The 14,189-nt window shown below is 35.1% G+C and overlaps 1 protein-coding gene across 1 annotated transcript in view; it reads right to left on the minus strand.

The window, feature by feature from the left end:
- Window positions 1-285: 285 nt before the first annotated feature.
- LOC103487285 (probable inactive ATP-dependent zinc metalloprotease FTSHI 5, chloroplastic) overlaps window positions 286-14,189 on the minus strand; it is a 48,214-nt gene continuing 34,310 nt past the window's right edge. Inside the window, exons 14-19 of the mRNA XM_008445553.3 lie at window positions 13,307-13,492; window positions 13,135-13,209; window positions 2,657-2,716; window positions 2,426-2,533; window positions 1,681-1,761; window positions 286-688 (exon numbers count right to left, since the gene is read on the minus strand). Coding sequence (XP_008443775.1) covers window positions 617-688; window positions 1,681-1,761; window positions 2,426-2,533; window positions 2,657-2,716; window positions 13,135-13,209; window positions 13,307-13,492 — 582 coding nt within the window. The 3' untranslated portion in view covers window positions 286-616. The remainder of the gene's footprint in view (window positions 689-1,680; window positions 1,762-2,425; window positions 2,534-2,656; window positions 2,717-13,134; window positions 13,210-13,306; window positions 13,493-14,189) is intronic.

Below are 14,189 nucleotides of genomic sequence, written 5' to 3' on the forward strand. Positions count from 1 at the left end.
AGAAGTGTGTGACCGGCAAAGATGTTATTTTCGGGAAGAATGAATGTTTATGCAAAAGGTTGATGTTCCTGATAAAGCATCTCAAGAGTTGACTAATGAAATTAAGGTGGAGCTATCTCTCATTCCTAATATAGCACCTTCTAGCTCAAATTCTGGAAACAACGTAATGAAATGTCTCAACATGACAAAGGAGAGACAACGGAATATATATATAGAGAGAGAGTAAATATAAGCTTACAAATCAGAGATCGGTCTCACTGAACCATTACAAATATAAGAAATGGGTGGTAAGAAGAATGATGAATTTTTCATTAATAAATCATTCCTTTGATATTTCAAAACATCATTTGTAGATTTTTGAGTTCAAGAAGTGATGCAAAATCCTGTGGCCAAGCAAAAATGGTGCCAGTTCCCACACAAAAACCTTGTTCTGTAAACCAAATTACATAATATCTACCCTCAACACTTCTAAATTGCATCTCGCCTCTGCACTCAGCACATCTAGATTACATCTCATCCCTATTTGAATTAATTATAGGATGTAAAATGGCAATGAAAAACATAGGAGCAACCCATGTTTTCTCTTTTCGTAATAGATGATTTAGTTCCAAATCAATCATTTCTCTCCTGGACTTAAAAGAGCAGTTCTCGACGAGTTTGTGCTTTCAAGAAATCCACCAGTCAATGGCTGCAATCAAAGGAAAAGATTTAAGTACATATCGTGAATGATGAAAACGTACGAAGTTTTGGCAGACACCACAAAAAACTTCAAAAAATTTAATCAAAAGCCACATCAAAGAATACTGCATGCTTCCAACCACCGTAATAAGAATACTTGCAAGCTTTAGTGTCAAAGAAATTTGCATGTACACAGTAAAGTCAGTAGATTGCTCTCTTTTAAAAGTCTCTTGAGGCTTATGCAAGAACAAATCAATCAATAGGTGATGGAGCAGGAAAAGAAACACGATAATTTGAGTAGGGAATAGTATTCCCAATCAACTCACTATATGACTATTTCTGAACTATGCGGCATTTTTACAATAAGATACATGAAAATGATATTTTTATTCCTTATGACAACTACGACATTTTCAGTGAGCGAGGAGAGGAAGAGATGATGGATAGGAGGATTGATTAGACTAGAGATAAAATAGTCTAGCAGCCAATAGGAGGCCACGCGTGATGGTACAAGATGCAAACCCATTTTGGATATCAATCATGGCCCTGGCTTCACCCAAATCAAAACCCATGGGCTAAACAGCCCAATTTCAGCACCTAGTTGTCCAATCAAAACATTGTCCCTATCCCCCAGACCTTAACATGTGCAACATCTTAAAGCTTCTTTCAAAACAAAAGAATCACAACAAACCCACACAAATTCATTTAACATGTTTGTCCTCGGCAATGTGCTTCCTAGAAAAAGTTGTATGAGATCAAATAACCTAGGACTGGTCCAAACCAGAGTACCCTTGGCTGTAGAATTCTCAGTGTTGGCTGCAATTGGTAGCCGTAACTGATGGATTTTGTTCATGTCCAGTTCATCCAAGTACTACAGAATACTGAAATTCTTTTAAGCTTTTTTCAATTATGTTGCTCTATAATTGCATTGGCCTATGTTAACAGTTGACCGAGAAGAAAAAAGGAGTTAAAATCATAGAGTGAAAACAATACATAATATACCTCTCTATCGTAGTATTCAGAAAGAAAAAATGGTTCTTTCTCCCTAATTCCTCCATTGGTTTCAATTAATCTCTCCAAAACCTGCCAAGGGAAGGCTACTCATTAGCATAATTGCAATAAAATGTCATCAGTGTCATTCAGAACCATTTTCAGCTGATAAGCAAATGAACAAATTTTTTATCCAGATTGAAAACAAAAAGATTAATGGGCCTTCCAACAACAATATTGGATTTAAATTATAATACAGGTTTTACTCTTCGTAAACCCGAATCAAAGTAAAAGATACATAAAAAAAAACAATCTCCTGAAGTTGGATCTAGCATAATTCCGATAGCCAACAAACTCACTCACATGACATGAATAGCATCTCAATTTAACACCTAACAGTCAAGACTCAAGAGAGTTGATTTATTATGGCATGAACCTGCCACAAGACTTGTTATATTTGTAAACACTTAATGTTATTTATGCTTTATAAGCACCGTAAAAATATATTTTCAATCAGGAATTTAAATGTTATCCCTAGAACTGAAGTAAGTGAAGAAAAATTCAGAGAGCTAAAACAAACCCAGAATTTCTCAAAGAACAACCGATGGTTAATACTCATGTTTATTTTTTCAATTATGTGAATATCTTAAACAATCTATTGGGCAATTAATAGGAACGGAATCTAAAAGATCAACAACCCAATTCAGAGAAAATATCAAATAGGATTCAAATAATTATTAGAAGATTGAGGGGTTACCTTCCCTGTAAGAATTTCAAACTCTAGTAATTCTTCAACAAACTTTTCAAGAACTTGACGGTTCTTCCCCAACATTTCCTTCGCTCTACAATACGCTAAATCATAAATCTAGAAAAGCAAAGTGAGCGAAGTTAGTTAAATAATCCTAAGCCAATTAAGTCCCCATGTAGGAATCAAATAAGATTAACTCGGTCTATTATTTGCAAATTTGAAGCACGATTGAAAATATACCTTCTCAACTTTAGCTGCCACTTCATATTCATAGCTATCGCCCATACTCAAAAAACCAACCTATGTCATCATCGAAGGTGTTATGACATCACTAAATGAGAGCCACATAAAGACGGTTGAGCAGATAAATAACAATGAGAAGTCCGTTGAAAAGATTAAAAAAACGAAAATAGAGTGAACTTTGGAAGAGAACGGTAGCAATAAGACATATAACAAAAAGAAATGTGATGTTGAAACTTTGAAAGATATATTATGGATAAGAGTCAATTTGAGTATAGTTCAATGAATATGGATTGAATTAGCACAAGGTCAATGATTCAATCCCACAAATTGATGAATTCAAAAAAAGATGTTAATATGAAAAAAATATTCTCCTTTTAACGTTTTTGGGCATTTAGCATGATAGAGGTTATTGCCGATCAGGCAAGTTGATTTGAACATTACCAATTGTTTGAGATATAATGACTATAGTTGAATTGATTATTTCCTTTTAAAGTTATCAGATTTCATATCAAGAAAGTTTGCATCGAGTCTTCTCTCTTCTGCATCATAGTAATAGAACTAGAAGTTGATGAGTTCTTATGTTAAAATCTAAGAACTCCCGCTCCCTGCCACTACTGTTCATAAGATGCCATAGACCTAATATCCAACACGTGCAGTCATTGTAATTGATAGATTCAATATCTGAGATACTTATTAAGTTCGTGGAGGGAACTTCATCTAAAAAAGTAAAACAGTATGATTTTTCTTTAGTTGTTAGCTTACTTTAGTTAACAACCAGTATGTTAAGGGAACAGAGCGGTAAATAACATAAAAATTTTGTTAACCCAGTTCGGTGAAATCCACCTACTTCTGGAGAGCTTTTATAGCTCAGATAAGTAGATTTTTATTAAGATTCAAATGAGTATAACACTAACAATCTAGAAGTCACTCCCCCTATATCTAGTACTCTTTCTAGTTATTTTTCGTAAACTAAAATAATCAGGCTCCCCCAGAATTATATTTGAATCTAATGAATATAGTCAGGCTCCCCCGAAGTGACCCCATATCAAATTACGAAGTCTTTTTTAAATCTCTTATCACGGATACACTGAGTCGTCTTATGAAGATATCAAACAATCTTCAAGTACTGCACGATACGAAACTCCAACAAGGAAAAGATCTCTTTAGAGATAATTCGGTTGAAATCTTTTTTACTGATTGTTAAAATCCTTGTCAATGAAGGAAGGTATCTTGTAAAATATCCCTTTAGCGAGAGAAAAGATATCAACTAAAATTAAGGAAGATATTTTTCCCTTTTTAAATAAAAAGAAACTAAATACATCATTGTAAAAAAGGTAACAAACTCCCCTTTTGACAAAGTATGATTAGTTGTGGAATTTTTCTTCTACCTGCCTTTGTAGTGACTATTTTAGGGCCTTCAGATGATTTTTTGGATTTTTTGGATTTAGGAGCTGGTTCCTCATGACTATGTGCAGCAGAACTAGGATTAGGAGTGTTTTCAGGGCAAGATGGATCGATATTAGGAACTGATTCAGAAAGAAAGGATTAAGGAGGATCAAATACAGACTCGACACATTTGATACTTCATTAGTAGAAGCACTATGGATTCGGTAACATTTGGAGGATCAATAGGAATATTAACAGATTCATTAAAAATATTATCGGGGTGTTGGATCTCAAATCTAACAAAGAATTCTCAAGGAGAGAATGAACAACTTTATTGAATTTCAATGAAAGAACTTACAATATTTGAAAGGAAAATGAATTACGATATGTAATTCAGTGAAGAACACTTTCTCTAACTATAACCCTATCTCCCAAGAGCTCACGGTAAGAAACCATCACAATGAAATACTCACTAATTAACTTTCTCATTCTTCTTGCTATTTATATTCCTTCTAAGTGGTCCCCCCTTACCTATAACCGACTATTACCCAAACTACTATTTATTAGTTACATTCTTTTTCCTTCTATGGTATTGATGGACAATCGGTGATCTAACATTACATTCCCACTTTAGTTTCACCTTGTTCTCAAGGTGGAAGTTTGGAAATGTTTGATGAAAGTCATCATATTTCTCCCACGTAGCTTCATGGCTAGGCAATCTCTTCCAGCTCATCAAGACCTCCCAACATCAGTTCCTTAATGAACCGAAATAGCTCCTTCCAGAAGTTGCTTCAATTTAGTTCCAGCCAACCAAAATAGCTCCTTCCAGAAGTTGCTTAGAAAGATTGTCTCTGTTTGAGACAATTGACTATGGAAACCCATGTAGTCTAACCACTTCCTTAATAAACAACTCCGTCACAGGTTTAGCATCAAAAGGATGCTTAAGTGTGAGAAAATGGCCATACTTACTAAAACGGTCTACCACCACTAAAATTACTTCGGATCCAACTGCCTTCGGCAATCCTTCAATGAAATCCATTGAAATATCATCTCACACTCTACTTGGACTCTTTAATGGTGTCAACAAACCAGCTGGAGAAAGAGAGTCTTATTTCGTTGGCACACAACACATTCTTCACAATGCTTTTGTACATCTCCCTTCATTCCTTGCCAAAACAATTCTCCTGTTAATCTTTTATATGTTCGAAGAAAACTCGAGTGACTCCAAAAAACACAGTCATGATAGGTATGAAGGATAGTTGGAATCAAAGTCGAATTTTTTGCAATCACCAACCTCCCTTTACATTGTAACATATCTTGCTGTAAAGTATACTTTTGCACTTCCTCTCCATTTCTAAGCTTCCTTAAGATTTCCTTAAGGTGATCATCCTTCTCAACCTCTTCCTTGATGACCTTCAAATCTATTAGTGTTGGAGCTGTCAACTAGTTAAGATGCACCATGGAAGACATCCTTAACAATGCATCAGCCGCTTTGTTCTCCAACCTCTTCCTTGATAACAATGCATCATCCTTAACAATGTCATCATAGCCTCCCGCAATCTATCAAACGCCAGCTGAGCTTCATCGTTCCACTTAAATGCTCCCAATTTCAATAATTGAGTTAAAGGAGCCGCAATAGACCCATAGTTCTGCACAAAAATTTCTGTAGCACCCAGTGAGCCCTAGGAATCCACGTACCTCCTTCACATTAGTTGGTACTGGCCATTACTTGATTGATCTGATTTTTCCCAAATAAACTTCTACTCTTCTCGAAACAATATGGCCAAGATACTCCACCTTCTGATAAGCAAAGCTGCATTTCATTTTATTAGTAGCATACAATTTATGCTCACGTAGGACTTCCAACACCAGCTCTAAATGATATATATGCTCATCCATTCCTCTGCTATATATCAATATATCATCAAAAAAACCATAACAAATTTCCTTAAGTAGGATCAAAATATAGAATTCATAAGTGACTGAAATGTGGCTAGAGCATTTGTTAAACCAAAGGGCATTACTAAGAATTCATTGTGTCCCTCGTGAGTTCTAAATGTTCTTTTCTCTACATCTTCCTTATGCATCCTAATTTGATGATATCCAACCTTTAAATCAATTTTAGAAATAGATTCGCACCATTAAGTTAATCAAATAATTCCTCAATGATAGGAATGGGAAACTTATCTGGTATTATTACATTGTTGAGTGCACGGTAGTCCACACAAAATCTCCAACTTCCATCTTTTTTCTTGACCAATAATACTGGGCTTGAATATGGACTATTGCTCAGTTGTATGATCTCAGAAGACAACATTTCATCAACCAGCCCCTCCATCTCTGCCTTCTGGTGAAATGAATACCTATAAAGACCTTATATTCACTAGATCAATCCCTAATTTCAGACGTATTTGATGTTCGATTGCCCTCTTCAGAAGCAAAGTTCTAGCAACTCAAAAACATCATCAAACTTATCTAACATTTTCTGCACATCTTCAGGTATCTCATTGGCTTCCTCTTCCACTATTTCTTCCGGTAGAATTAGTCCTCCCTCCAAGGCTCTGCACTCTACTAAATATCCCTGATCTGAATCAGTCCAGGCTTTCATTAGTGTTTTCAAACAGTCAGACTCACTCTGGTTTTTGTCAGATTCGGGTCTCCTTTGATCATTATTTCTTTCCCTTCATGGATGAAGGTCATTGTCAAATTCCTCCAATCTGTCTCTGTCATTCCAATAGAATACAACCACTGCATACCCAAAATTACATCAACTCCCCCTAATTCCAAGAGCAAAAAATCTGCTATCACTTTCCATTCATTTAGCATAATTTCCACATTCTCGCATACACTCTTCCCTTTGATGGTAGTTCCAGACCCCAAAATAACACCATAATGGGAAGTCTCCTTGGTATGCAGCTTCAGCTCATTCACCAACTTATCCAAGATAAAGTTGTGGGTGGCTCCACAATCTACTAATACAACTGCTTCTTCTCCATGTATTCTCCCTCTAACCTTCATGGTACCGGGGTTCGTGAGACCAACCACCAAATTGATTGATAATTCTACCACAACATTTACTCCTCCTTCCATCTCAAACATGTTCAACTCCTGTTCACAATAGTCTTCTTCTATAATCTCTTCTCTACATTATCAGCTCGTACCACAAACATATATTTCTCTTAGCTCGACCTCTTTGCATTTATGCCCCGAGTGATATTTCTCATCACACTTGAAGCATAATCTTTTTTCTCTTTTAGCTTTGAATTTTGCATCAAATAGACGACTACTTGGGCCTTCTTTCTTGACTAACCCATTTGCAATACTTCGTAAATTTATCATTCTCATTGGAGTGGTAGTACTAGCCTTTCCTTCATTAGAAGTCGAACCATAGTTAAATTTGTTATAATTTTCCGGATTATACAAATATTTCCCTCCTAAATATCCGGACATGTTTGCTTCCTTCCGAATTATCTCTCTGACTTCAGCCTTTTGTGCTAAATGCATCATTTGAGGAAAGCCAACTGGTTCTGAGAATTCGACTTTAGCTCTAATCCACAGAAACAATCCATTCATGAACGTCTCTTCCAACACTCTGTTTGAAAGATCAGATAATGGCGCCACAAGTTGATTGAATAAATTCCTGTATTCTTCAACAATCAACGTTTGCTTAATTGTAAAAAATCTCCCATGCAAAGAGCCTTTGCGGATTGATCGAAACCGTTCTAACAACCTTCTTTTTAAATTCGGCCAATTGGTGAATTTTTCACGCTCTTCTTGGGATCAGTACCAATCGAGACCCGGTCCATCAAAACTTATGACAGAAACAGTCATCTTCTCCATTTCTATTACTTTACGGATTTGGAAATATCGATCGGCTCGGAATAACCACGAGTCAGGATCATTTCCATTGAAAACAGGCATTTCCATCTTTTTAAACTTATTCCGATCAACTGTTTTATCTTCTTCTTCCTTGACTTCTTTTTTTGTCTCATCGTTTGATTCTTTGCTTATCGCTATTCCTTCAATCTTCTTCCCGCCAGTTTCTTTCAATTTGCTAGATGAACCTTCTGTATCGAAGGTCGTAACCGATTTCTCATTAATAATACTTACAATATATTTCATAAGTACCTGGTGCTATCGTTGTTGATTATCGGCCTTCAATGCTTGTTGATGTTGCTGTTGCTTTTCGTATTGAACATTCAATCATTCGATGTTCTTCATGATCGTTGGCAATTTCTCTTCCATCATCGACAGCTTCTGCAGATCAAAGTTCTTTTTCCAGGTTTACTGCTCTGATACCAATATGTTGGATCTCAAATCCAACACAGAATTCTTAAGGAGAGAATGAACAACTTTATTGAATTTCAATGAAAAAACTTACAATATAGGAAGGTAAAATGAATTACGATATGTAATTTAGTGAAGAACACTTTCTCTAACTATAACCCTATCTCTCAAGAGCTCATGGTAAGAAACTACTGCAATGAAATACTCACTCACTTTCTCTTTCTTCTTGCTATTTATATTCCTTCTAAGTGATTACCCCTTACCTATAACCGACTATTACCCAAACTACTATTTATTAGTTACATTCTTCTTCCTTCTATGGTATTTATGGATAATCGGTGGTCTAACACAGGGTCATCACTATTTTCATCAAGATCATTAGCAGAGACATCACTATTATAAACAATAGGAGAGTAATCAACGGGAACATCATTAAACATGGTTTCAACAGATTCATTTTCCACAGGTTCATTAACGGATTCATTAGTGGTTCATCAACAGGAACTTCAGATGGAGTTTCTTTATCTTGAGGAGGAACAAAAGAGAAGTCTGGATTAGCAGAAAATGTCTTAGATTTTGTTCATTTTAGAAGGTATGCTAAGCTCATATTATCCCTTTCATCAGAGTCAATATCAAAGTCAATATCAAAATGAGAGTTGGACTGTTCTAGAATAAAGGAGCTATGAACATTTAGATGATCAAAGGGGTTCGAATACATGGAGGTTTCAAAATCATCAGTGTTTGAAGACTTGCTTGCTCTTGCAGATTTCCCTAAAGGACGTCGTGAAGGAATCATTTTCATTCATTTTGGTTTAGGAGAAGAGGGTCCACTCAGTTGGACATCGGGAATATTTTCCCTTGGGTTATTGTCTTCAGATGCAGCTTCTGAAGGGAAACGAGATCGAAACATGTTTTTCCTAGTATTTACTATTTTTGCCAAGAGGAAGGAAGAATTTTCAAGAGAATTTTTGAAAGGGTTTAAAGGTTGAAGATGAAATGGTTAAGGGTTTGAAGGAAGATGGAGTTCCTAGAAATTTCCTCTCCCACTTTCTTTTTGAAAAATTTAGGATACTTCTAAGCCAAGAAAAAATTGGGCTGAAAAACCAAGCGGTGACCTCCATATATTTTTTTTAAAAAATAATTGGGTTTGGATTTAGTATGGGCTAAATTTGCAGCCCAAACCTGCCCTTAAATTCTCAAAAGATACTGCATTAGGTGGTTTGGTAAAAATATTTGCTAATTGAAGAAAAGTTCTTACATGTTCTAGTGAGATATTTTATCTTCAACAAGTTCTCTGATATAGTGATGTCTTGCATCAATATGCTTCGTTCTACTATGTTGAACAAGATTTTTTGAAATATTAATGACACTCATATCATCACAGTATAGTATCATAGTATCTTGTTGAATTCCATATTCAAGGAGCATTTGTTTCATCCATATCAATTGAATGCAATTGCTTCCAGCGGATATAATATTCAGATTCTGATATAGGCAAGGAAACCAAGATATGAGATTGTTCCCTAAAAAGAAGCAACCTCCATAAGTACTTTTTTTATCATCTGAACATCCTACCCAATTTGCATCACAAAACCCAACTAATGTTGGATTTGTATCATAGGAGTATAATAGTCCAAACTCACTTATTCCACGAACATACTTCAAAATTCTTTTTACCACTGCAAGATGAGATATTCGCGGATCAGATTGAAAACGAGCATAAACCCCTACTGCATAGGCTATATCTGGTTTACTTGTTAAGTATAATAAGCTCCTAATCATGCTTCTATAAAGTTTGTTGTCAACGGCTTCTGCTTCAATATCAATTAATTTTAGATGTATGGCAGCTGGAGTCCTCTTGGACTGAGAGTTATCAAGACCAAATTTCTTGACAATGCTTTGTGCATATTTTTCTTAAGAAATAAAAATTCCATTCTTTTCTTAAGCATTGTCTTCTTAAGAAATAAAAATTCCATTCTTTTCTTGTTTTATTTGCAAACCAAAAAAGAATGTTAATTCTCCAAACATGCTCATCGCAAATTCTGACTGCATGTTATGGATGAAACTATTTACTATTTCTTCAGGAAATCCTCCAAAGAATATCATATCATCAACATAAATTTGAGCAACTATGAAGTCTTTATCAAACTTATTTATAAATAAAGTTTTATTTGTTCCTCCTCGAGCATAACCCTTTGTGAGCTAGAAAAATAGTAAGACGTTCATACCAAGCTCTAGGAGCTTGTTTGAGACTATATAAAGCTTTGTTTAATCTATAGACATGTTGTGGATGATCAGGATCTATGAATCCTTTGGGTTGTGCAACATATACCTCTTCCATTTAAGTACCCATTAAGAAAGACACTCTTGACACATCCATTTGATATAATTTGAACTTCTGTAGACATGATATGCCAAGCAAATGGCAAATGGCTTCATGTCTGGCTACGGGAGCAAATGTTTCTTCAAAATCAATTCCTTTAACTTGAGAGTAGCCTTAAGCTACAAGTCTAGCTTTATTCTTGGTTACCAAGCCACTTTCATTTGTTTTATTTTTTAAAATCCATTTTGTTCCAATAATATTTGTTGAATCAGGGTGTGAAACTAAATTCCAGACATTATTTCTTTTGAATTGTAAGAGTTCCATCTTGCATAGCATTAATCCAGAATTCATCTTTGAGAGCCTCATTAACGGAAGTTGGTTCAGTAGGTGAAGTATAGCAAATATTTGCAATTAATTTGGCATAGTCCATTCTGTCTTTCTTACTGGTTGTTATTGCAGTATTTAGATCACCAATAATGCTACTAGAAGGATGGTTCTTTTGACCGTGAGAGGAAGGAGCATTATCTCTTAATGAAGTTTTAGTTGTACTGGCAGAAGGGTTAATGTTTTCACTGTTGCTATTGACACCAGAAGCAGTTGGAGTAACATCTATATCTTTTTGTGAAGGAACATCTGAGAGACTTTTTCATTATCATTTACTATGACATTGATAGTTTCCATAACAGTTCTGGTTCTTTTATTAAATACTCTAAAAGCTCTACTATTTTGAGAATATTGTAGAAAACTTCCTTCATCAGATTTAGTATTGCATTTTCTATGATACTCTCGAACAGCAAGTATGTAACAAATGCTTCCGAATATATGAAAGTATTTCACAATTGGTTTTCCTCCTTTCCATAACTCAAATAGAAGAGGAAGTTCCTGATCAAAGGGCAATTCTAATCTGTATATGGCAAGCTGTATTTATTGCCTCTGCCCAAAAATGTAGAAGGATCTGTTTAGCATGCAACATAATTTTGGCCATCTCCTGTAAATTTCTGTTTTTCTGTTCAACTACTCCGTTCTGTTGAGGAGTTAGAGGAGCTGAGACCTCATGAAGTATCCCTTCCAGATCACAGAAGTTACTAAATTTTTTATTTTCGAATTCTCTATCATGATCACTACGAATTCGAATAATATTTTTACCTCTCTTGTTGAAGTTGCAAACATAGACTTTTGCAAACTTTGACTCTATCAAATTTACCTCTTAAAAATTTTACCCATGTAAATCGTGAGTAGTCGTCTACACAAACAAAAAGCATATTTTTTACCTCCAAGCCTTTCTGCTTGCATTGGACCCATAAGATCCATATGAAGAAGTTCAAGAACTCTATTGGTATAGCACTCTCCAATTTTTTCTGTAAGAGTATTGAGCATTTTGACATTCGGTGGTGTTGTCATATTCAGCTTTTGTATTTTTCAGTTCTTGTTTTAGAGTTAAAATAATGACTTTCTTTGCTTCTCGATTCTCCAGCTTCTAAAGGGTCCTCTGCTCCCCAAGAAGCCAAGACAATTATGGTTAAATTTGCTAAAAACTATCCTTTCCAAACTGTGGTTTGAAAGAAACCAAAGGATCTTTCACGATAAAGAAAAGTTGTGCTCAAAACTCCTCTATGCAGAACAAAGTGCAGCTTGGGTTTCCTTAAACATGGAGTTTGGTCTTAGTCTATTCAAGATATTTATCTCCACTAGACAGCTTTCCTCTCCCATCCAGCCCCTTATTCTTCGTCCTGCATTGCATCCAGCCTCAGCTTTGTATCCCTCAGCAGCTGTAGCTTTTTGTTTCCGTCTCTTCACCAATTTTTAGTTTTTCCCAATCTCCGCCTGTGTACTTTTACTGGACTTATATATGTTTTATTATTTATTTTCTCTGTTTTGATCGGTCAAATATTTGGGATATGATGTTTTGGTGCTATACGAGTGTTAACCTAGTTGAGATGCTCAGGTGGTGCACCTTCTGATCCCCTAACTTTTTGCTCTTTATGCTTCTTTATTGTTCTCAATGTAACTTTGAGATTTTATCACTAATAAAGAAAGGAAAAACAATCCTTGGATTCTTTCCTTTTGAAGTTTAAGAACTGATAAGTCTTCCTACCATTGTTGATGAAGCTAGTTATAAGTCATGTTATTATCTTTGGTGTCAATAGATGATTCTTAAATGATCTTCCCTTTTTATAATAAGGAAGAAGTTTGAATCGGACAAGGAAAAGATCTCTATAGAGATGATTCAGTTGAAGCCTCTTTTACGGATTGTTAAAATCCTTGTCGATGAAGGAAGGAATCTTCTAAATATATCCTTTTAGTGAGAAAAAGGATATCAACTAAAGTATTAATAAAATCCCTAAACTTAAGGAAGATATTTTACCCTTTTTAAATAAAAAGAAACTAAATACATAATTCTCAAAAATGTAACATTATCTATTCAACAACAATAGAAGAATCACACAATAAGTTTTGGATATGAAAGAAAGAAATATACTGCATTGTTTCGGCAGTAAATTGCTGGACTATCATCTGGTCCCCAGCCATACTGAATCACCATTCTTGTTGCAATCTACCACAGAAGAGATTAGTACAGTGTGTTATGAATAAAAATTAGGTAGCATATAAGATGACTGACAAATATTCCGTGAGAGCTCTATGAAACTAACCTCTTGTGCCTGCTTTAACTCAGACGAAGATAGGAAATTTTCTTCTCCAAAAGGAAGTAGCATTTGAGCTGCAATATATGAACCAAAGCAAAAAACAAGCTTCTTTTCTAGGTACGATCTTGATTCTGAATTCCCATTAATGGATCCTTCATCTCTTCGCTTACTGATCTTTGTACATCCAATACCCTACAAAATAGGCACAAGTTCAAACACAATATAATCATCATGGTGCCTTCAAAGCTCAAACAAAATTCACCAGGATAGCACATATTCGCCTAGCGTTCATTTCTTTACTTTTTTTTTCTTGACAATATTAATAACTGTAAGTGCTCGAGCCAATTGATTGAAAGTAAACTGATGAGAAAGTAGATCTCAAACACCATTTCATGCCAAGTTTATCAAATACTTTAATGTTCTAGCTGGCTGGAAGGCTGGTAGCCATAACATGCTTTGAACTTCCAACCAGAAAGCAATTAGAGCTTTCCCTCTCTTTGAAATTTAGTATTACTTTTGTCTAATGTATTCTAGACAAGCGATCTTCCACAGGCTGTCAGTTTTGCCTTTCTGTCCTCAAAAAAGTATAATAATAATCTCCATCTTCTTCTCCTGCATATTTTATTTTCTATAATATTTTACGTAAGTAGTATAAAGAACTTTAAGTTGATACAATTTTTATAAAAGAAATATTGTTCACACAATCAAATGAACTGTAGACCATATGAGGTCATCATAAATGGTGCCAACTTAGACCAGTAGGAAGAAAAATCCTTCTTTGTTACATATTAGTTGGTATGGTAAATTTCAGGTGGGAATATCTTATTGTTATCCTCTTCTATGAAAATTTTCTGATCATTGATACATTTATTAATCATTGTAACAGAAA

This window comes from Cucumis melo, chromosome 2 (assembly GCF_025177605.1).
Source record: "Cucumis melo cultivar AY chromosome 2, USDA_Cmelo_AY_1.0, whole genome shotgun sequence".
Lineage (NCBI taxonomy): Eukaryota > Viridiplantae > Streptophyta > Magnoliopsida > Cucurbitales > Cucurbitaceae > Cucumis > Cucumis melo.